Source organism: Haliotis rufescens, unplaced genomic scaffold (assembly GCF_023055435.1).
Source record: "Haliotis rufescens isolate VD_foot unplaced genomic scaffold, xgHalRufe1.0.p SCAF_5, whole genome shotgun sequence".
Taxonomy (NCBI): Eukaryota; Metazoa; Mollusca; class Gastropoda; order Lepetellida; family Haliotidae; genus Haliotis; species Haliotis rufescens.
Window position 1 is genome coordinate 46,201,450 of NW_025964223.1, and position 23,690 is coordinate 46,225,139.

The 23,690-nt window shown below is 43.7% G+C and overlaps 1 protein-coding gene across 6 annotated transcripts in view; it reads right to left on the bottom strand.

Moving 5' to 3' along the window:
- Nucleotides 1-23,690, bottom strand: part of LOC124137156 (growth/differentiation factor 7-like) — a 74,068-nt gene that overhangs the window by 40,346 nt on the left and 10,032 nt on the right. For 2 of the 6 annotated variants that reach the window (XM_048383653.1, XM_048383654.1), the window contains exons 3-6: nt 21,499-21,613; nt 21,328-21,333; nt 20,717-20,874; nt 18,629-18,741 (exon numbers count right to left, since the gene is read on the bottom strand). In XM_048383653.1, coding sequence (XP_048239610.1) covers nt 18,629-18,741; nt 20,717-20,874; nt 21,328-21,333; nt 21,499-21,613 — 392 coding nt within the window. Of the gene's footprint in view, nt 1-14,354; nt 15,346-18,628; nt 18,742-20,716; nt 20,875-21,327; nt 21,334-21,498; nt 21,614-23,690 lie in introns of those variants that run through there. The other 4 variants (XM_048383652.1, XM_046503353.2, XM_046503352.2 and 1 more) reach the window with 4 other exon arrangements.

The window sequence follows — 23,690 nt, forward strand, 5'->3', positions numbered from 1 at the left end:
GTCACTGGGAAGAGAAAAAAAGAAATTTCATTTCTTTGTGTCCGTTTTTGTGAATTGAACACTGGAAGTTTAACTGGATCATCATCATCTTTGTGAAAAAGAGGTAAAAGCTATATTCATTAAATTTTGTTTTGGTATCATACAACATGAAACGTCAAAGTGGCGATAAAGTTGTTTCAAGGAATACCAAGGGAAGTTTATTGTTCTTCTTCGATTCAAGTATGGTATACGTTTTATTGAAACTGAAACAGCCTGGACCAAAAATGTGATGTGTCAGTAGTCATGTCACAAGGACGTTAAAATAAGAGGAAGGTTTATTGTACAAAAAGACCCACATGACTAACTGAGAAGGAAATTGCAAACTTTGATGAACACAATGAGCGGAAATAGTTTTATTTCAAGGTCTAGAAAGGAAACGCTTGTTTGTTTGTTGTTTAACGCCGAAATCAGCAATATGCTAGATATATGACGGCGGTCTGTAAATAAGTGAGCCTGAACCAGACAATCCAGGCCAGTGAGTGATATCATTAGCATCATTCCACCCAGTTGGGATACGATGACACGTATCAACCAACTCAGCGAGCCTTATCACCTGATTGTCCTTGCATGAACATTTTGAAAAATGAAACATCCAGACATGACTTTCAGATGAAACCAGATATCGTAGCGTCGGAATTGCACAACATTAGTTATGACATTTGAAACAGTTCATGTCAAGTTTAGATGGAGTGCCCGAGTGAGAGAATATACTGGAGTGATGTTTGTAGTAACCCGCATACATTTATCTCTGAAATGTTGCAACAAATCACACCACTTGGCCACGTTCTTGCGCTTGCCACCTGTGACCTGGTAAACTAAACATATATCACGAAAGATTCATTGTATGACAGTATGTCGGACGTAACATTGTGTTAAAGATTTAAAGGGTAATATATGTAACAGTAAATGACTCATCGTGTTGGCAGTTCAAGCTAGGTGCAATCACTGTATGTTTTGTCCGTTAAGAACCGCTTTATTCTGCTTTAAGTGTTAACGTACTTGAAGATGAGTATCATTTTCTATTAATATGTCCCAAATATATAGATAACAGAGTAAAATATATACATAAATATTATTGGGAAAGGCCATCTGAATTAAAACTAGTTAGCCTGCTACAAACAAGTTGTAAAACACAACTGTTATACATTTCTAAATATATTAAATCATGTTTACAGTAAATATGAAATCGCCTCCTACTTCCATTGTCAATATATATCTTTGTTGTATCTGCTGGACGAGGGGCAGAAGCCCAAGTCTTTTTCATGAATATATATCTGTCCTTCTTCTTCTTCTTCTTCTTCGCCTCCTACTTCCATTGTCAATATATATCTTTGTTGTATCTGCTGGACGAGGGGCAGAAGCCCAAGTCTTTTTCATGAATATATATCTGTCCTTCTTCTTCTTCTTCTTCTTCTTCTTCTTCTTCTTCTTCTTCTTCCGAGGACCCAAGTTCGATTCCCAACATGATACAATGTGTGAAGCCATTACATGTCGTCCCCGTCCAGATATAGTTGAATAATGCTAAAAGCGGCGTAAAACCATACTCATTCACACCCGTGAATATATGCTACGATGCAGAAGAGAACATAATTACTTTCCTGTATGAACAACAATAGTAATAAGTGAACAACTGTGGAAACTTAACAAGGGAAGCCAATAGTTAATTGCCGCTGATAGGTGATTAGCAATGGACAAATGGAAGCCAACACTTAACAGTTAATTGCCGCTGATAGGTGATTAGCAATGGACAAATGGAAGCCAACACTTAACAGTTAATTGGCGCTGATAGGTGATTAGCAATGGACAAATGGAAGCCAACACTTAACAGTTAATTGGCGCTGATAGGTGATTAGCAATGGACAAATGGAAGCCAACTCTTAACAGTTAATTGGCGCTGATAGGTGATTAGCAATGGACAAATGGAAGCCAACACTTAACAGTTAATTGCCGCTGATAGGTGATTAGCAATGGACAAATGGAAGCCAACACTTAACAGTTAATTGGCGCTGATCGGTAATAGCAATGGGAATGGACGAATGGACAAATGGAAGCCAGCTGTATAATTAGCACAAACTTTAAGGTACATTATATAAGTTGTCTGCTTCGTAGCATATATTCACCCGATGAAGGAGTAAGTATATACTCCGAAACGTTGTGTTCCTCATAGTAAAGAAGATGACATCCATAAATTCTCTTCCTTGTGTGTATCACTTTTCAAATACATTCAAAGACTTGAAACAAACAAACAAAAACTGTTTTTAAAATAAATGTTGTGATAGTATACATGATTCTACCAGTTCCTTGGTATGAATTTGACGCAGCGGGGTCTTTTCATTGCAAAATGATAGAACACAGTTAATTCAAAACATGTAAATGGTACTCAAATGTTGGAAACGATTGGTCGCTTTCAGCGAAAGACATAACAAAATCCCTTTTATATGTCGATAGTCAATCATTGCCAGCTGGATTCAGATGCAGTAAATTTGGCTTGCAAATGTCTAGACCGGAATATATTCAGTGAGTGAGTGAGTATGGTTTTACGCCGCTTTGAGCAATATTCCAGCAATATCACGGCGGGGGACACCAGAAATGGGCTTCACACATTGAACCCATGTCTAGACCGGAATATATTCAGTGAGTGAGTATGGTTTTACGCCGCTTTGAGCAATATTCCAGCAATATCACGGCGGGGGACACCAGAAATGGGCCTCACACATTGTACCCATGTCGGGAATCGAACCCGGGTTTTCGGCGTGACGAGCGAACGCTTTAACCACTAGGCTACCCGACCGCCCTGGAATATATTCAGACGATCGCAGAAAGGTTATGCATGTTGGTTAATCTGTGATTGTTACATTTGCGATGAAATACGTATTTTATTTGTTTTGAAGTTGATGTACCAAGATTGCAACCCTCATAGTTCCACAACAGAAAAGACATCGAACATGATGCCAGTACATGGTAGCAGAAATTAGATGATCCTAACAGCTATTCTATTATATTCTTTTTCTTAAATACAATTAGGAAATCTAGTGAGTGAGTGAGTATGGTTGTACGCCGCTTTTAGCAATATTCCAGCAATATCACGGCGGGGGACACCAGAAATGGGCTTCACACATTATACCCATGTCGGGAATCGAACTTGGGTCTTCGGCGTGACGAGCGAACGCTTTAACCACTAGGCTACCCGACCGCCCCTGAGGAAATCTAGAATATATCATATAAGTAATGACTAGAATGCAAGACCGGTGACCATAATACTAAATTACACTCTGTCTGTCTGTAAACATATAAAGTAGTTTAAACGATTAAAATAACCAGAACAAATTTGACACTTGGACCTTATACCATTTGACTGCTGTGAACATGCAAGCACAATGCCGGTGACCGTAATACTAAACTACACTCTGTAAACATACAGAGTAGTTTAAACGATTGAAATAACCAGAAGAAATGTGATACTTGGACCTTATACCATTTGACTGCTGTGAACATGCAAGCACAATACACGAATACAGTCACAGGTGTCGACATACATCTATATACTGCGTCTCTGGTGCAATCGAAAGTAGTGAGTGGTTATGGTTTTACGCCACTTTTAGCTTTTCTAGCAATATCACGGCGGGGGACACCAGAAATGGGCTTCACACATTCTACCCATGTCGGGATTCGAACCCGGGTCTTCGGCGTGACGATCGAGCGAACGCTGTAACGGCTAAGCTACCCGACCGCGCCCGCATTCGAAAGTAAGTGGGCAGCATATTATTACAGCCATGTGATGAAATATGATTCGCACTCAAGCGATCTTCCGCAAGTTCGTCCGTATCACGCAGCGATCACTAAACCACTTACAACTCGAGTAGCTTTCAAACATGGTGTTGTGGCATCATAGTCAAGTGCATCCGGCCATTGTCATATGCCTATTGGCTAGAGCCAGGCACCGTTTTCGTAGGACATTGTTACGATGAGATTCAGAAAGGCAGAAGTCTTTCCATATGCTGGTCGAGACGAGCCCGCATTGTCTGTTATGCACGCGTACTTTCAACACTGTGTTCTCCATGTCACATGTCACTTTTTGGGCGCAATAGAGAGTTAGGCAGTCATATACAAAGTCCCAGGAGTGTACGTCACTGGTTTAATTGCCAATTAGTAGCTACTTATAACATGAAAATTCCCCACGTGCATTGCGGTGATAAAAGGCCACCACATTAATAATCCACAAGTTTGTCCTATCCGTCAGTTCGTTTTAAGGGTGTTCGTTACAAAACGTAGTTTGCTGTCAGTGCACCATGACTGTGAAATATATTTACTTTATGAATGGAAATCTGGAAACGCATACAACAGCAAGTCCAGCCAGCTCTAGCAAGCTCTATTCCACAATCATGTCATTTTGTGAGACGACCGGTCGAAATATCTTATCAGAGAATCTTGTTCAGATGACAGCCTAGCACTGGCAGTGCTCCCATCTAGTTTACTGTAACAAAATACAGCTGGGACAGTGGGGCGAGGCGAAGGTGTGTGTGTGTTTGTGTGTGTGTGTGTGGGGGGGGGGGGGAGATACTGAGGGGAATACCAGGATGACCTTGGGTGGCTGATCTCCACACATGTGGCTGTCATGAATCTGACACTGCTGAGCTGAACAAAGCAAAGAACTGATGTTGTGTTTTAAGTATGGGCTGATTGCTGCATACCCTCTATTTGACTGCATACCCTCTATTTAACTGCATACCCTCTATTTAACTACATGTATAACTTTTGGTATGGAAGGTGTCGTAACTGCTTTCGGGCGTCCAGAGCGACCCTAATACAGTTACGACTTGGTGGTGTATGCGGGTTTTTTCTTGAACAAAATGTTTAAGACGATCCCATTCTTTGTTTTTCGTATTGTATTAGGGTCGCTCTGGACGCCCGAAAGCAGTTAGGACAAAGGTAATGCTATTGACGAAGCGTTTGGAAAGCAACAGCTACATATTGATCACTTCAGGAATCATCAAAAACAAGTGGTTGTTAGTTACCTCAGAGGAAAGGATGTCCTTTTTTGTTCTCCAACAGGAACAGGAAAATCACTTACTTTTGAAATAGCAGCAGTCGTGAAACTTAATAACTCCAACCATGCTACTGTGATTGTAATTTGTTCATTTGAAGGGTCAACATGACCCTACTCCTGATGATGAGTGAGTGAGTGAGAGAGTGTTGGTTTTAACCGCTTTTAGCAATATATCAGCAATGTCACGGCGGGGGACACCAGAAATGGGCTTCACACATTGTACCGATGTCGGGAATCGAACCCGGGTCTAAGGCATGGCGAGCGAACGTTTTAATGACTAGGATGGTGTTCATATCAATTACTGGTTTGTCTGAGCCAGTTATTTACAGACTGCCTTGTTATAGCGGCAATATTGCTGACTGCAGCATGAGACATAGACTAACATTTAGTCTCTGAAATCTTATATTACACAATATCCTTCTTGACTCTAAAAATAAAAACAATTCTCTATGCTGATTTGTGGAATAGAGCTAGCTTGAGATGGCTAGACTTGCTTTTGTATGCATTTCTAGATTATTATTTTTTCATAAAATAAATATATTCCACGGTCATGGTGCAGGACTACATGAGACAACATTCACTCATTCACATATTTTGTGATAAAGAAAGTATAAATTCACAAAATATTCTTACTACCCACTATGAAACTGCACAATCTAAAGGTATAAAAAATATGTACACTGATCACAAATAGCTATAAAGTGTACATAATGTGTGTTTGTTTGTGTGTGTGTTTGTTTGTGTGTGTGTGTGTTTGTTTGTGTGTGTTTGTTTGGCCGCAGTCCCAGGTAGAGGCATTTTGTAATGAATGTTAATGTCCTCATGAAAAAGGAATGCATACATCCACTGCTAACATTAACCAAGTTAAAACACTAAAACACTGAAGTTGATCTTGAATAAATCAGTTAAAAAAATAATCATCTGACAACAATTGTTTTTGCAATAGAAATGTTGATCTTATTCTATAAGGAGTTGAATTTCATAAAAGAATCTGCCAATTTTCAAGCTGCTGATTATTGAAGTTCAACATCAATCATAAAGAACAACATACAGAATATGTATGAATTAGGAATGACAACCAAACCTTAACAGCTTAAGACATTCATAATGCTCGTCTTGACTAAAGTTTCACTTAAATTGTGTATTTTTTCAGCGGAAAATGTAACAAAGGTGAAAACAATATTAGAAATAAAAAGGTCTTTCGACCAGCGTATGGAACACTTGGAGAACTCAGGGCACTAGCTCCAGGCATACCAGTGATTGCACTAACAACAACTGCAACAAGTCAGCATAGGGATTTTTTTATTATTTTTAGAGTCAAGAAGGATATTGTGTAATATAAGATTTCATAGACTAAATGTTAGTCAATGTTTTCCCCGCGCCACACACATAATTATATAAATATGAAAAGAGCCTAGGCAAGTCTACATCAAACTAAAACAAGTCTAGTATCCTTGATTCCACAGCAGAGGAGGGAAGGGTGTATTGAAAACAAGCAAACTACAATTGTGTTGTGGTAGAGTTCTCATAAACTAAGTGTTAGTTTAACCAGCCTGTATCAAAGTCTTGTGGAAACTAGGCCTGCTTTGATGTAGGCTAGTGGATACTTTAACCTCCGGAAGTTGAACCAGCCCCAGAAAGGACTCAGTACCAGCTCACTATCGTCGCCAACAAGCCAACACAAGGTAGTCCGGTGTTCATTGCTTGTGATTAATCTCAAATAATAACCCTTTATTCTAAAACCACCAAACGAACAACATAAATGTTGATGTTGCATCGGGGCTATACACGTGGGAATAAAATGCGTACCAACCACTTTTGGTAATCAATGAATATTGCAACAATTTATCATAAACATGATATCTGGTGAACAAATTTTATTTCAAGTTGTCAAGTGGGACATCAGAGGTTGAGGCATGTCATATGCCAATGCATGTGATGTATTCCGGAAAGAGCATTTCTCTTCCAGTGGTTTCGTAATATGGCTGAGAAGTGATAGTCTGTCAATCGAGGGCTGGTCAAAACGTTCTAAGCCTAACTAACAACACCAACAATTGTGAGAGTGTTTTTAGTTTTAGTTTTCAGCATAATCTCCCTCTGCTTTTTAATAAACTTCTCATATCGATAGTGAAGCTGTTTAGTTCCAGTCAGGAAGAAGTTTTCTGAAGCCACCCTGAAACACCCTTACACGGCAGCTGTGAGGTCATAGTTGTCGTCATAGCTCTTTCCACGAAGGTGTTCTTTTAGTTTAGGAAACAGATGGAAATCACTTGGTGCCAGGTCTGGCGAGTATGGAGGGTTGAAAGCTCTTCGAACCGATATTGTCGCACAGCATCCTTTGCAAGTCGATAGGTCATGCAAATCTGCAGCTGAGTTGATGTGGGTTACTCTGAAGAAAGCTAAACACAGTGTGAGATGTCGGCAAGGATGTGACCCCGTCAACAATGTCTGGACTTCTAAATCATCACAGTTAAAGAATCACAATTTCAACATGTGCTTCGCCAGTGTCACAAGACCAACATGGCCGACGTGGAGAGACCCCTTGTTGATCTGATTGGCACCCCAGCAGGAGAAGAGTGCCAAGGACAAAGTGTTGGTGAAACCAAAATAACTTTACACTTGACAGAGAACAGACCCTCAAAAAGAAACCAACAAGATATTATCCCAAACGTTTCATTAGAACATCTATATTGGAAAAATTGGGGCAAATGTTGTAATATGGTTTTGAAGACTGTGGTTCTTAAGTGTATTGACAAGCAATTTTTCAACTCTATTGGCTGTCCAGTGAAACAGGCACAAATAATGGAGGAATGGAAAGAACACAGAGGCGAAACAGGTGCTATGAGTGTAGATTTGATTCTGTATTAAACCAGTAGAATAAGAAACATGGTATCCTGCATACTTTCATGACACCAAACAGACGTCATAACCAAGGACCCGTGAAGATCCGAGGCCGAATAGGTCTTCAGCAACCCATGCTTGCCGTACGAGCCGACTGTGCTTGTCGAAAGCGGCGGCTAACGGGATCGGGTGGTCAGGCTCGCTGACTTGGTTGAGGCATGTCATCGATCCCAATTGAGTGGATCGATGCTCATGATGTCAATCACTGGATTGTCTGGTCCAGACTCGATTATTTACAGACCGCCTTCATATGGTTTACCCCCACAGGGCACAGTCGGGGGACACCCTTCATAACGCTGGAATATTGCTGAGTGCGGCGTTAAACAAACAAACAAACACACAAGTATCTACCACCACGAGAAGTAGGAATGAACATATAACCTTCATAACGGTGGAATATTGCTGAGTGCGGCGTTAAACAAACAAACAAACACACAAGTATCTACCACCACGAGAAGTAGGAATGAACATATAGTCTAACTGTGCATTTGCCACAATGAATTGTGGTTAGCAAATGATAATGACCTGTACCGTTTTGATTTTTTCCTGAAATGTTAATGTGAGATATGTCAAATGAAATCGAGTTGATCAATCATATCCGTGTAAACTAAGGGCTAGTTCATGGGAATACCTCGCAAGTTTAACAAGTGCTTTTAAATCGTTCATACTTCAATGAACCCGGGGCGGTGGGGGGGGGGGGGGGGGGGGGGGTAGCCTAGTGGTTGAAGCGTCAGCTCGTCACGCAATATGTGAAGCCTATTTCTGGTGTCCCCTGCCGTGCTATTGCTGGAATAGTGCTAAAAGCAGTGTAAAACAATACTCACTCACTCACCCAATCAATCAACGCAACAAAACTGACGTTCTATTCTTTTAAGTTCATATTTTTTAGTTTATTGGTCTCGCCGAATAATATCGCAACAATGGTTGCTTACTTTGAAGTTCTCTGATTTCGCCGAAGAACATCATCCGGGGTAGAATAGGTCTTCAGTAACCTATGCTTGCCGTAAAACGCGACTATGTTTGTCCTAAGAGGCGACTAACGGGATCGGGGGGTCAGGCTCGCTGACTTGGTTGATGCATGTCATCGATTACAACTGCGTAGATCGATGCTCATGATGTCAATCACTAGATTGTCTGGCCCACTCTCGATTATTTACAGACCGCCGACTTATAGCTGGGATATTGCTGTGTGCGGCTGTGTGCGGCGTAAAACAACAAACAAACAATAAATCAATTTCGTTCACCTCAGTAATTTTTCAAGATTTCATTTTCTTCACTTGTGGTGCTAGTATTCATAGATGGCCCTTCCATATCAATATCATCGTAAGGACAATCCATTTTGTTTCATTTAACATACGACAACCAACGCCAGAACCAAATATTTTTTTTATGTTTAAGTCAGATAAAATGTTACGAGGCCAGGCTACAATACTAAATTAATTATAATGCTGATAAATGCAGGGATTAAAAAAGAAAATAGAAAACGAGTTCATTGTTAACACCGAGAGTTTGGGGAAACCCCGGAAAGTAGTTCCAAATATCAGATCAGGTGACCACCCATTCCGCCATTCAGCATGAACGAAACAGTGCAAGCTTTAAAGTATGAAATTATTTGTATTTGAACATAGATAAACTAAGAAGCAAAAGAAAGTATACATAGATGTTTTTTTATGTAATTGAAAAATGAAAGATCTGTTCTTAAATTTGATTATGTCTATTTAACCATCACTCAATCCTAAAACAGTTTATGAAAAATATTCTGTGGCTGGATAATTTTCTGTAAACATAAGTTGGTTCAATGAAGACTGAGATACGAAATAGATTTGCCCCTACCATATTTGAAATATTGTAAATTTGTGCCGAAAAAAAAACAAACATTGATTTTTCAAAGATAAGATGTTTAAGATACCCACAAGCAGTTGTGTAAGATGCGATTTTTGTAAAATTTAAAAGTTTTATATTCAAATCATATTTTAAACGATAAAACCATGAAGAAGTATCCTTCGAGTGCTGACTGAGCGCCAGCACATTCATGTTTTGAATATAAGCTATTTCCGATGGAAAATAAAACATATGATGAAATCAACTGAGTGCTAATTCTTATTTCGAGCTACAATGTCTTTTTTTTTAAATTTTCCATCACATTTGAAATTTGTTTATAAGAAATGGTTCCATTTAGTCTAGCATTATGCTCTGTGTATTTCCACTGTCAATTGTCGGAGGATTTATCCTAGTTTAAAATTACACACTTCAACGGCTGACGAATACCACATGATATTGTGACATAGGAGGGCGATGGGTGGCCAAACAGGCTGAAGAGAGAGGTCAGGATGAGTGATCTTCAGGCCAGAAAATTGAGATTATATTACTTCGCAAAACCACCGCGTCAAAGTCAACTGCCATGTAAAGTTTGGAACCATCGGCCATATGTTATAGGAAGAAGAAGAGGAATATTTATTGTACATAAACACCCACAGGGGGCAGGGTACACAACATGAACATGACTAATTAAAACATTGACATAAAACAGAATACAAATATTGCTATGATTATATTGTTAGGGAGGAGATGCAGATTTTCGTTGCCTGAACATTTTGTGAATGAAATTAGATATAATTTTTGCAAAGGGCTCTGGTGGAATTAATAGTGTTTTTAGCGATATTGGGTGCATAGCAAAGCCGGGTGATGAATTTAGTTCCCCTCTCAGATCTTTGTAGAGAGGGCATCGCAACAGGATGTAGCAACGGCTACAACACAATGGGTTAAACCGTTAACTCTATGACTTCCGTGAGGAACGCCTGTATCATGTTCACCTTTATCTACATATAGTAGTCTGTCCTACAGAACCTGATACAAATTAATATCAAATACAGCCCATGCAAGTCTATAATGTTTGGCAAGTCTAGATCACTGCAGTATCAGAAAATGAAGAGAGTCACTGGGCTCCTTTTTATTATATTTTTATTAAGATACCTGAACAACTGTTTTTTTATGTAAGATGTGTTCATTTCTGAGACTAGATGCTAGTCTACTACATTTAGTTAAATCAGGAAATGTGAAAGATGGTTTAATATATCAACGTCCTTGTAATTCTTCCACAAACTTTAAATTTTAGTGGACACTAGAGGCCCAGTTGACTCACTGTAACCAAATTTGAAGATCATGGGTTCGAATCCCAGATTCTCCCACGTTTTCCTGAAACGGGTGGCCCAGAGGGTTAAGCTACATTGTAGGTACTACGCTATAACGATATTCCAGTGTGCATATTCGAATTCAAGAAATTATGATAATTTGGTCTGTCTGCACCATACTTATGCTTATATAATATTCGCTGGTTGCATCACACATTCAAGTGGTATATGAGATTTTAATAAAATACCGTCCAAGGCGGTGTTGCACTCAACTCCCTGACTTAATCACTCAAATGAGTTTGGCATGATACAACACTGATAAGGCCAGCGCCTTGATCCATGTTGAGAGAGTAACACCAGCAACGATAGTTCTTATCATGGTTAGTGAGTGAGTTGGATTGTACGCCGCTTTAACAGTATTCCAGTTATATTACGGCGTGTCAGCGTAATGTGGGAGGAAAACCCAAACTCTAGTGAAACCCACGAGCAAGGGTATGGTGCTGACAAACCTGGAAACAGAATGGGGGTGATAACGGGATTCGAACCCACGATCGAAGATTTCCATGATCGACGAACAGCGAATTGTGGTCTCTGACTTGGACACCCGTGTTCCTTTTCACCGACCACTCTTGCCCTTTGTGTAAGTGGTCTCTGACTTGGACACCCGTGTTCCTTTTCACCGACCACTCTTGCCCTTTGTGTAAGTGGTCTCTGACTTGGACACCCGTGTTCCTTTTCATCGACCACTCTTGCCCTTTGTGTAAGTGGTCTCTGACTTGGACACCCGTGTTCCTTTTCACCGACCACTCTTGCCCTTTGTGTAAGTGGTCTCTGACTTGGACACCCGTGTTCCTTTTCATCGACCACTCTTGCCCTTTGTTTAAGTGGTCTCTGACTTGGACACCCGTGTTTCTTTTCATCGACCACTCTTGCCCTTTGTGTAAGTGGTCTCTGACTTGGACACCCGTGTTCCTTTTCATCGACCACTCTTGCCCTTTGTGTAAGTGGTCTCTGACTTGGACACCCGTGTTCCTTTTCATCGACCACTCTTGCCCTTTGTGTAAGTGGTCTCTGACTTGGACACCCGTGTTCCTTTTCATCGACCACTCTTGCCCTTTGTTTAAGTGGTCTCTGACTTGGACACCCGTGTTCCTTTTCATCGACCACTCTTGCCCTTTGTTTAAGTGGTCTCTGACTTGGACACCCGTGATTCTTTTCATCGACCATTCTTGCCCTTTGTGTAAGTGGTCTCTGACTTGGACACCCGTGTTCCTTTTCATCGACCACTCTTGCCCTTTGTTTAAGTGGTCTCTGACTTGGACACCCGTGTTTCTTTTCATCGACCACTCTTGCCCTTTGTGTAAGTGGTCTCTGACTTGGACACCCGTGTTCCTTTTCATCGACCACTCTTGCCCTTTGTGTAAGTGGTCTCTGACTTGGACACCCGTGTTCCTTTTCATCGACCACTCTTGCCCTTTGTGTAAGTGGTCTCTGAATTGGACACCCGTGTTCCTTTTCATCGACCACTCTTGCCCTTTGTTTAAGTAGTCTCTGACTTGGACACCCGTGTTCCTTTTCATCGACCACTCTTGCCCTTTGTGTAAGTGGTCTCTGACTTGGACACCCGTGTTCCTTTTCATCGACCACTCTTGCCCTTTGTTTAAGTGGTCTCTGACTTGGACACCCGTGTTCCTTTTCATCGACCACTCTTGCCCTTTGTTTAAGTGGTCTCTGACTTGGACACCCGTGTTTCTTTTCATCGACCACTCTTGCCCTTTGTGTAAGTGGTCTCTGACTTGGACACCCGTGTTCCTTTTCATCGACCACTCTTGCCCTTTGTTTAAGTGGTCTCTGACTTGGACACCCGTGTTTCTTTTCATCGACCACTCTTGCCCTTTGTGTAAGTGGTCTCTGACTTGGACACCCGTGTTCCTTTTCATCGACCACTCTTGCCCTTTGTGTAAGTGGTCTCTGACTTGGACACCCGTGTTCCTTTTCATCGACCACTCTTGCCCTTTGTGTAAGTGGTCTCTGACTTGGACACCCGTGTTCCTTTTCATCGACCACTCTTGCCCTTTGTTTAAGTAGTCTCTGACTTGGACACCCGTGTTTCTTTTCATCGACCACTCTTGCCCTTTGTGTAAGTGGTCTCTGACTTGGACACCCGTGTTCCTTTTCACCGACCACTCTTGCCCTTTGTGTAAGTGGTCTCTGACTTGGACACCCGTGTTCCTTTTCACCGACCAGTCTTGCCCTTTGTGTTCAGGTGTAGAGTAAGTTTATAAATTAATCGTTTCAGTGCATACCTTTGACATTCACAGTAAAGTGAGTGAGTGAGTGAGTTGGGTTTAACGCCGCTTTTAACAGTATTCCAGTTATATCATGGCGTGTCAGCTTAATGTGGGAGGAAAGCCCGAAGTGATGCAGGTCTCAGATGTTTACCACTTCTGTGAAACCCACGAGCACGGGTATGGTGCTGACAAACCTAGAAACATATTTGGGGCGAACCGGGATTCGAACCCACAATCATAGGTTTCTGGCTTGGCCAAGGGACGCAACTCTGCACAGCGAATTAAACCCATGCGCATGCATCTCTATTTTCCAAAGCTGTAGCTCAAACACGGGTCTCTCCTCTTTGGAATTCATGATTACAATCTGCGTTTAACATTATGCTCTGTATTCTTATAGTGGGCACGGGTAACCCAGTCGTCTAAGGCGCCGCAATTCGCTGAGCAGAGTTGCGTCCCTTTGGGCACGTTTGAAACCTATAATTGTGGGTTCGAATCCCGGTTCGCCCCGATTATGTTTCTAGGTTTGTCAGCACCATACCCGTGCTCGTGGGTTTCACCGAAGTGGTAAACGTCTGAGACCTGCATCACGTCGGGATTTCCTCCCACATTAAACTGTCACGCCGTGATATAACTGGAATACTGTTAAACCCAACTCACTCACTCACTGTATCCTTGTACCTGTGTCTAATCAAATGTTATATATTTCCCGTTTACAGTAGTTTGGAGAAATTTTGCACCCTGCCATAAGGATGTTTGTGCAATAAAAAAAAATCTTACCTTAACGTATAGGTTTTGCGTAAATATTTCATTACACGAATTAGTACAACTACGAGTTGCGGAGGCCTCTAAAACAAATGTGGCAGGTGGGTGTTCTAAATGCATTATCCCGAAGTGGATGCGCAGTATGAAGTACGACTTCTCGTACATGATGGAGTAAGGAAAAGAGGAAGACGAAGATTTTATTGTAAATAAACACCTACAGGGGGCAGGGTACAAAGCATTGACATGACTAGTTTTAAAGGAAGCGCTGATGATCATAATTGTCGTTGTGATGCATTCGGTGCTCGGTGCTTTCGTTTCTGAATAAGGCAAGAAAACAAGTTATGTGGCTTCAGACAAATTCCTCGTCTTTGACAAAATATAACACCTGGTGATATTCCCGGTAGAAACTAGGGTTTGTTTACAATGTAGTTGTACACGACAGATGTTCAAAATTGGTATATCGTCTTTAGATTCAACAAAATCAGTGGATGCGCTATGGTGTCACTGAGTTGTTTGGTCCATCACTTGATTGTCTGGTCCAGACTCGACTGTTTGCGGGAGGCGTCGTATGGCAGGAGTGCTGCTGTGTGGCATCGGTCACAGTCGGAATCCTACGTCATTGTGCACATTGTGCCAGTGCCTGGAGCTTCCGGTGGGGCAGGGCTTAGGATTTACCCTTTTCGCGAACACCCGGCGTCCTCGATGATTTTCAGTGACCCAAACAAATATTCACTGCTATATTTCCTTTTGGCTGCTACCTGCTGTATTAAATAACATCCACACACCTTCTTTCTTAAGACTTGTGAAATAAATTTGGTTCTTCGTAATAATATGGGCGTAATTTGCCACCTGCAGGAGAACGTGGCACACATAGGATAGAGGGGTGGTCAAGCAGACATATACAGATTTGTAGACACAAGAGAAAAATATTTATAAAAAATGTATTCTCGTGTATATTGACAGACAGTTGGACGACGTTAATTAATTGAGCACGAAAGTTGTAATTGACAACTGGCATTGTAAACATGTTGACTAACAGTAATGGAGTGACATAAAAGTAGATGAAAAAAGTTGACTAAGGCACTCAGTGGGTGTAATTATCGCGTAAAGAAGGACGCAATGAGGGCCAGGAGGGCACAAGCAATGGACACTTGAAACATCCCAGCGGAGGAGCCTGTAAGATAGAGGAGAAACGTCCACATGACTGTATACCCGAACATCAATCACATAGCATACAAATAACCCATGTGATCCAAGAATAAATAATGATATGTTTCTCTAGGTTCCGTTGACCTGACTTTCGTCAAGACTTCAACATCATACCCTTAGATTTTAACATTGTAAATATATGTCTCTTACAGGTACATGATCTATAACTTCATACGATGTACGTTGTTTTTGCAGATTAAGAATTTTGCTTTCGTAAAGGTAATACCTCTCACATATCTTTGTATATTCTCTCTGAGTACAGTGTGTCTGTGTGGGAAAGCGTCAGATAATTGTGTGGAAAGTGGAATGAATATAATGTGTTCGGGAGAGCGTTAGAGACAGGGGTGGAGAGCGGGATGAATAAAGTGTTTGAGAGAGCGTTAGAGACAGGGATGGAGAGCGGGATGAATAAAGTGTTTGAGAGAGCGTTGGAGACAGGGATGGAGAGCGGGATGAATAAAGTGTTCGGCAGAGCGTTGGAGACACGGATGGAGAGCGGGATGAATAAAGTGTTTGAGAGAGCGTTGGAGACAGGGGTGGAGAGCGGGATGAATAAAGTGTTTGAGAGAGCGTTGGAGACAGGGGTGGAGAGCGGGATGAATAAAGTGTTTAAGAGAGCGTTGGAGACAGGGATGGAGAGCGGGATGAATAAAGTGTTTAAGAGAGCGTTGCAGACAGGGGTGGAGAGCGGGATGAATAAAGTGTTTGAGAGAGCGTTGGAGACAGGGGTGGAGAGCGGGATGAATTAAGTGTTTGAGAGAGCGTTAGAGACAGGGATGGAGAGCGGGATGAATAAAGTGTTTGAGAGAGCGTTGCAGACAGGGGTGGAGAGCGGGATGAATAAAGTGTTTGAGAGAGCGTTGGAGACAGGGGTGGAGAGCGGGATGAATTAAGTGTTTGAGAGAGCGTTAGAGACAGGGATGGAGAGCGGGATGAATAAAGTGTTTAAGAGAGCGTTGCAGACAGGGGTGGAGAGCGGGATGAATAAAGTGTTTGAGAGAGCGTTGGAGACAGGGGTGGAGAGCGGGATGAATTAAGTGTTTGAGAGAGCGTTAGAGACAGGGATGGAGAGCGGGATGAATAAAGTGTTTGAGAGAGCGTTGCAGACAGGGGTGGAGAGCGGGATGAATAAAGTGTTTGAGAGAGCGTTGGAGACAGGGGTGGAGAGCGGGATGAATTAAGTGTTTGAGAGAGCGTTAGAGACAGGGATGGAGAGCGGGATGAATAAAGTGTTTGAGAGAGCGTTGGAGACAGGGGTGGAGAGCGGGATGAATAAAGTGTTTGAGAGAGCGTTGGAGACAGGGGTGGAGAGCGGGATGAATAAAGTGTTTAAGAGAGCGTTGGAGACAGGGATGGAGAGCGGGATGAATAAAGTGTTCGGCAGAGCGTTGGAGACAGGGATGGAGAGCGGGATGAATAAAGTGTTTGAGAGAGCGTTGGAGACAGGGGTGGAGAGCGGGATGAATTAAGTGTTTGAGAGAGCGTTAGAGACAGGGATGGAGAGCGGGATGAATAAAGTGTTCGGCAGAGCGTTGGAGACAGGGATGGAGAGCGGGATGAATAAAGTGTTTGAGAGAGCGTTGGAGACAGGGGTGGAGAGCGGGATGAATAAAGTGTTTGAGAGAGCGTTGGAGACAGGGGTGGAGTGCGGGATGAATAAAGTGTTTGAGAGAGCGTTGGAGACAGGGGTGGAGAGCGGGATGAATAAAGTGTTTAAGAGAGCGTTGGAGACAGGGATGGAGAGCGGGATGAATAAAGTGTTTAAGAGAGCGTTGCAGACAGGGGTGGAGAGCGGGATGAATAAAGTGTTTGAGAGAGCGTTGGAGACAGGGATGGAGAGCGGGATGAATAAAGTGTTTAAGAGAGCGTTGGAGACAGGGATGGAGAGCGGGATGAATAAAGTGTTCGGCAGAGCGTTGGAGACAGGGATGGATAGCGGGATGAATAAAGTGTTTGAGAGAGCGTTAGAGACATGGGTGGAGAGCGGGATGAATAAAGTGTTTGAGAGAGCGTTGGAGACAGGGATGGAGAGCGGGATGAATAAAGTGTTTAAGAGAGCGTTGGAGACAGGGGTAGAGAGCGGGATGAATAAAGTGTTTGAGAGAGCGTTGGAGACAGGGGTGGAGAGCGGGATGAATAAAGTGTTTAAGAGAGCGTTGGAGACAGGGATGGAGAGCGGGATGAATAAAGTGTTCGGCAGAGCGTTGGAGACAGGGATGGAGAGCGGGATGAATAAAGTGTTTGAGAGAGCGTTGGAGACAGGGGTGGAGAGCGGGATGAATAAAGTGTTTAAGAGAGCGTTGGAGACAGGGATGGAGAGCGGGATGAATAAAGTGTTCGGCAGAGCGTTGGAGACAGGGATGGAGAGCGGGATGAATAAAGTGTTTGAGAGAGCGTTGGAGACAGGGGTGGAGAGCGGGATGAATAAAGTGTTTGAGAGAGCGTTAGAGACAGGGATGGAGAGCGGGATGAATAAAGTGTTTAAGAGAGCGTTGCAGACAGGGGTGGAGAGCGGGATGAATAAAGTGTTTGAGAGAGCGTTGGAGACAGGGGTGGAGAGCGGGATGAATAAAGTGTTTGAGAGAGCGTTGGAGACAGGGGTGGAGAGCGGGATGAATAAAGTGTTTAAGAGAGCGTTGGAGACAGGGATGGAGAGCGGGATGAATAAAGTGTTCGGCAGAGCGTTGGAGACAGGGATGGAGAGCGGGATGAATAAAGTGTTTGAGAGAGCGTTGGAGACAGGGGTGGAGAGCGGGATGAATTAAGTGTTTGAGAGAGCGTTAGAGACAGGGATGGAGAGCGGGATGAATAAAGTGTTCGGAAGAGCGTTAGAAACAGGGATGGAGAGCGGGATGAATAAAGTGTTTGAGAGAGCGTTGCAGACAGGGGTGGAGAGCAGGATGAATAAAGTGTTCGGCAGAGCGTTAGAAACAGGGATGGAGAGCGGGATGAAAAAAGTGTTCGGAAGAGCGTTAGAAACAGGGATGGAGAGCGGGATGAAAAAAGTGTTCGGAAGAGCGTAAGAGAAATATGTGGAGGGTGGGATGAATAAAGCGTTCAGGAGAGCGTTAGAGACAGAGGACAGTGATGGAGAGCGGAATGACTATAGTGTTCGGAAGAGCGTAAGAGAAATATGTGGAGGGTGGGATGAATAAAGTGCTCGGCAGAGCGACAGGGATGGAGAATGGGTAATACAGCGTTGTAGAGAGTCGTGGCGCATGGCCACATGAAAGTAATATGATACTTACATGTACTGGAATCAAAACCACTTTTCTTCATGCTATCTTTCATAGTTTTCAATACTGAATCAATATCGCAGCCTTTTTTCGACGACACACAACCTTCGTATTCACCAAAGACTCTGTAAGGGAATCAGAGGGGGTACACAGCATATACACACAGTCGGCTGACAGTTACATCTTCTGCTGGTCTCATCTCCTAATATCATGAAACAATTGGGTTTGAAGCGAATTCTAAATCATGTTTTGATAAGAAGTAAGCATGAACGAAACTGATATACATCAAAATACAAAATCAACATGAGCAGTGGGTGAGTGGGTACTGACAACATGGGCAGTGGGTGAGTGGGTACTGACAAGGTGAGGTGAGGTGAAATTGGGTTTAACGTCGCGTCCAAGATTATTGCACTTATATAGCGACGTGCATGCACGTGTGTGTGTGTGTGTGTGGCTGCTTGTACTAGACCGGACTGATGCCGATTTATAGTGCTAGCCCACTGAGATACCATGCCGCAGTTTAACATGAATACCCCACTCAGACACAGTATACTGACTCCGAGCCGACCAGTCCTTGTTTTAGCCCCTTAATGCCGAGAGCCAGACAGGGTAACAACAAGTACCATCTTTTAACGACTTTTGGTATGACGCGGCCGGGGATCGAACCCCGGACCTTCCGCTCTCCGGGCGGACGCTCTACCACAAGACCACGGAGGCGGTTTGGGTACTGACAAGAGTGGATGGGCGAGTGGATGGTGACAACAGAGACAGTTGCGAAATGGGTACTGACAACACGAACAGTGGGTGAGTAGGAACTGGCAACAGGGACAGTGGATTAATGGGTACTAACAACAGGGACAGTGGATGAGTTCTGACAATAGGGGCAGTGGATGAGTGGGTACTGACAACAGAGACAGTGTATTGATGGGTACTAGCATCAGGGACAGTGGGTGAGCGGGTACTGACAACAGGGGAAGTGGGTGAGTAGGAACTGGCAACAGGGACAGTGGATTAATGGGTACTAACTACAGGGACAGTGGGTGAGTTCTGACAACAGGGGCACTGGGTGAGTGGGTGCTGACAACAGAGACAGTGGTTGAGTGGGTACTGACAACACGAACAGTGGGTGAGTTGGTGCTGACAACAGGGACAGTGGGTGACTGGGTACTGACAACAGGGACAGTGGGTGAGTGTGGACTGACAACAGAGACAGTGGTTGAGTGGGTACTGACAACACGAACAGTGGGTGAGTGGGTGCTGACAACAGGGACGGTGGGTGAGTGGGTACTGACAACAGAGACAGTGGGTGAGTGGGTGCTGACAACAGGGGCAGTGGGTGAGTGGGTGCTGACAATAGAGACAGTGTGTGAGTGGGTGCTTACAACAGGGGCAGTGGGTGAGTGGGTGCTGACAACAGGGGCAGTGGGTGAGTGGGGACTGACAACAAGAGCAGTGGGATAGTGGGTTCTGACAATATGGACAATGGATGTGTGGGTTCTGACAACATGGACAGTGGGGGAGTGGGTACTGACAACAGAGACAGTGGGTGTGTAGGTACTGACCACAGGGGAAGTGGGTGACTGGTTATTGACAACAGGGACACTGGGTGAGTGGGTGCTGAAAACAGAGACAGTGGTTGAGTGGGTACTGACCACAGGGGAAGTGGGTGACTGGGTATTGACAACATAGACAGTGGGGGAGTGGGTGCTGACAAATGAGACAATGGATGCGTGGGTTCTGACAACATAGACAGTGGGGGAGTTGGTACTGACAACAGAGACAGTGGGTGAGTAGGTACTGACCACAGGGGAAGTGGGTGACTGGGTATTGACAACATGGACAGTGGGGGAGTGGGTGCTGACAAATGAGACAGTGGGTGAGTGGATACTAACAACAGGGACGGTGGGTTTATGGGTACTGACAACAGGGACACTGGGTGAGTACTAACAACATGGACCGTGGGTTAATGGATACTGACAACAGGCACAAAGAGTGAGTGACTACTGACAACAGGGACAGTGGATAATTGACCGAAAGGACTATGGGTGAGTGGGTACCGACATCAGAAGACAGTGGGTGTATTTGATTAATAATTTTTACCTGCATAACGTTGCAGAGTCTTCTGCCCCCTGATTTTTGCTTAGTATCTCTGAACATTTCCCGAGAGCTTGGAAGTCGCAATCACTTCCACCAGCAGGCCCCCCGCCAGCACCGCCAGCACCGCCAGCACCACCAGCACCACCAGCACCACCAGCACCTAGTAGGAGCAAAAACAAACAGAAGCTGATGAATGTAGTATTTCTTCCGCTCTGGAGAAAGATCGGCTAAACTCTCCAAGTTAGACTGCGGCAGCAATCTCAGTGGGCAATCGCTACACACGCACACGCACACGCACACGCACACGCACACACACGCTCTCACACACTCACACAGACACTCACACACATACTAACACACACACGCACGCACGCACGCACGCACGCACACACACACACACACACACACTAACAAACACACGCACGCACGCACACAAACAAAAACACACATACACTAACGCACACATATATGTGTCGAAAAAAACTTGAAAACTACGAAAGTATGCTTTTAGGTTTGGTGTTGATCCATATTTTAAGGACTAGCACTGTTCCGCTACACACCGTTTATCGACAAATACTCCTGGTAAATCAGGAAAACACTTTGATGGTTTGGAAACCAGCTTTAGAAGATTGCTTTTGAGACAATGTAACAGGATATTTGGACAATTAACTCGCGGAATACCTCCCGCTAAGACGGTTGTTGTAATTGATGAAGAGAGAAAGAAAATGTTTTTGGTTCCTCTGATATTATGTATAAAACGTTGTGAAGTTAATATAATAGTACTTACATGAATTCAAATCAAAACCAGATTGCTTCATTTGATCTTCAGTAGTTTTCAGTAATGAAGTCAGATCGCAGTCTTTTTGGGCTGATACACAATTTTTGAACTCGCCGTATATTCTGTGGGCAAAATCATATCACATAGCTTTCAACAATAGAGACAGTGGATGCGTGGTGACTGACAACAGAGAAAGTGGGTGAGTGGGGACTAACAACAGAGAGAGAGGGTGAGAGGAAACTGACAACAGAGACAGTGGGTGAGTGGGGACTGACAACAGAGACGGTGGGTGAATGGGGATTGACAGCAAAGACAGTGGGTGAGTGGGGACTGACAACAGAGACGGTGGGTGAGTGGGTACTGATAACAGGGGCAGTGGGTGAGTGGGTACTGATAACAGGGACAGTGAGTGAGTGGGGACTGATAACAGGGATAGTGGGATAGTGGGTACTGACAACAGGGACACTGGGTGAGTGGGTACTGATAACAGGGACAGTGGGTGAGTGGGTACTGATAACAGGGACAGTGGGTGAGTGGGTACTGACAACAGAGACAGTGGGTGAGTGGGTACTGACAACAGAGACAGTGGGTGAGTGGGTTCTGACAACAGGGACAGTGGGTGAGTGGGAACTGACAACAGGGACAGTGGGTGAGTGGGTTCTGACAACAGAGACAGTGGGTGAGTGGGTTCTGATAACAGGGACAGAGGGTGAGTGGGAACTGACAACAGGGACAGTGGGTGAGTGAGGACTGACAACAGAGACAGTGGGTGAGTGGGTTCTGACAACAGGGACAGTGGGTTAGTGGGAACTGACAACAGGGACAGTGGGTGAGTGGGTTCTGACAACAGAGACAGTGGGTGAGTGGGTTCTGATAACAGGGACAGAGGGTGAGTGGGAACTGACAACAGGGACAGTGGGTGAGTGGGTTCTGACAACAGAGACAGTGGGTGAGTGGGTTCTGACAACATGGACAGTGGGTGAGTGGGTACTGATAACAGGGACAGTGGGGGAGTGAGGACTGACAACAGAGACAGTGGGTGAGTGGGTTCTGACAACAGGGACAGTGGGTGAGTGGGAACTGACAACAGGGACAGTGGGTGAGTGGGTTCTGACAACAGAGACAGTGGGTTAGTGGGTTCTGACAACATGGACAGTGGGTGAGTGGGAACTGACAACAGGGACAGTGGGTGAGTGGGTTCTGACAACAGAGACAGTGGGTGAGTGGGTACTGACAATAAAGACAGTAAATGTGTGGGGACTGATACAAAAGACAGTGGAATCTGTGGGTTGTGATAACAAAGACAGCAGTATCTGTGGGTTCTGATAACACAGACAGTGAATGTGTGGGTACTGATTACAAACGACAGTAATCTGTGGGTACTGAGAACAAAGACAGCAGTAGCTGTGGGTACTGATTACAAAAGACAGTGAATGTGAGGGTACTGATAACAAAGACAGTGAATGAGTGGGTACTGATAACAAAGACAGTAAATCTGTGAAAAATGAATACAAAAGATAGTGAATATGTGGCTACAGATAGCAGAGACAGTGAATCTTTGGGTACTGATAACACAGACAGTAAATTGGTGGGTACTGAGAACAAAGACAGCGGTATCTGTGGGTTCTGACGACACAGACAGTGAATATGTGACTACAGACAGCAAACAACGAAAAAGTGTGGGTACTGATAACAAAGACAGTGAATGTGTGGGTACTGATAATAAAGACAGTAAATGTGTGGGGACTGATACAAAAGACAGTGGAATCTGTAGGTTGTGATAACAAAGACAGTGAATGTGTGGGTTCTGATAACAAAGACAGTGAATGTGTGGGTACTGATAACAAAGACAGCGGTATCTATGGGTACTGATAACAAAGACAGTGAATTCGTGGGTATTGATAACAAAGACAGTGAATGTGTGGGTACTGATAACAAAGACAGCGGTATCTGTGGGTACTGATAACAAAGACAGTGAATGTGTGGGTACTGATAACAAACACAGTGAATGTGTGGGTATTGATAACAAAGACAGCGGTATCTGTGGGTACTGATAACAAAGACAGTGAATGTGTGGGTACTGATAATAAAGACAGCGGTATCTGTGGGTACTGATAACAAAGACAGCAGTATCTGTTGGTACTGATAACAAAGACAGTAAATGTGTGGGTACTGATAACAATGACAGCGGTATCTGTG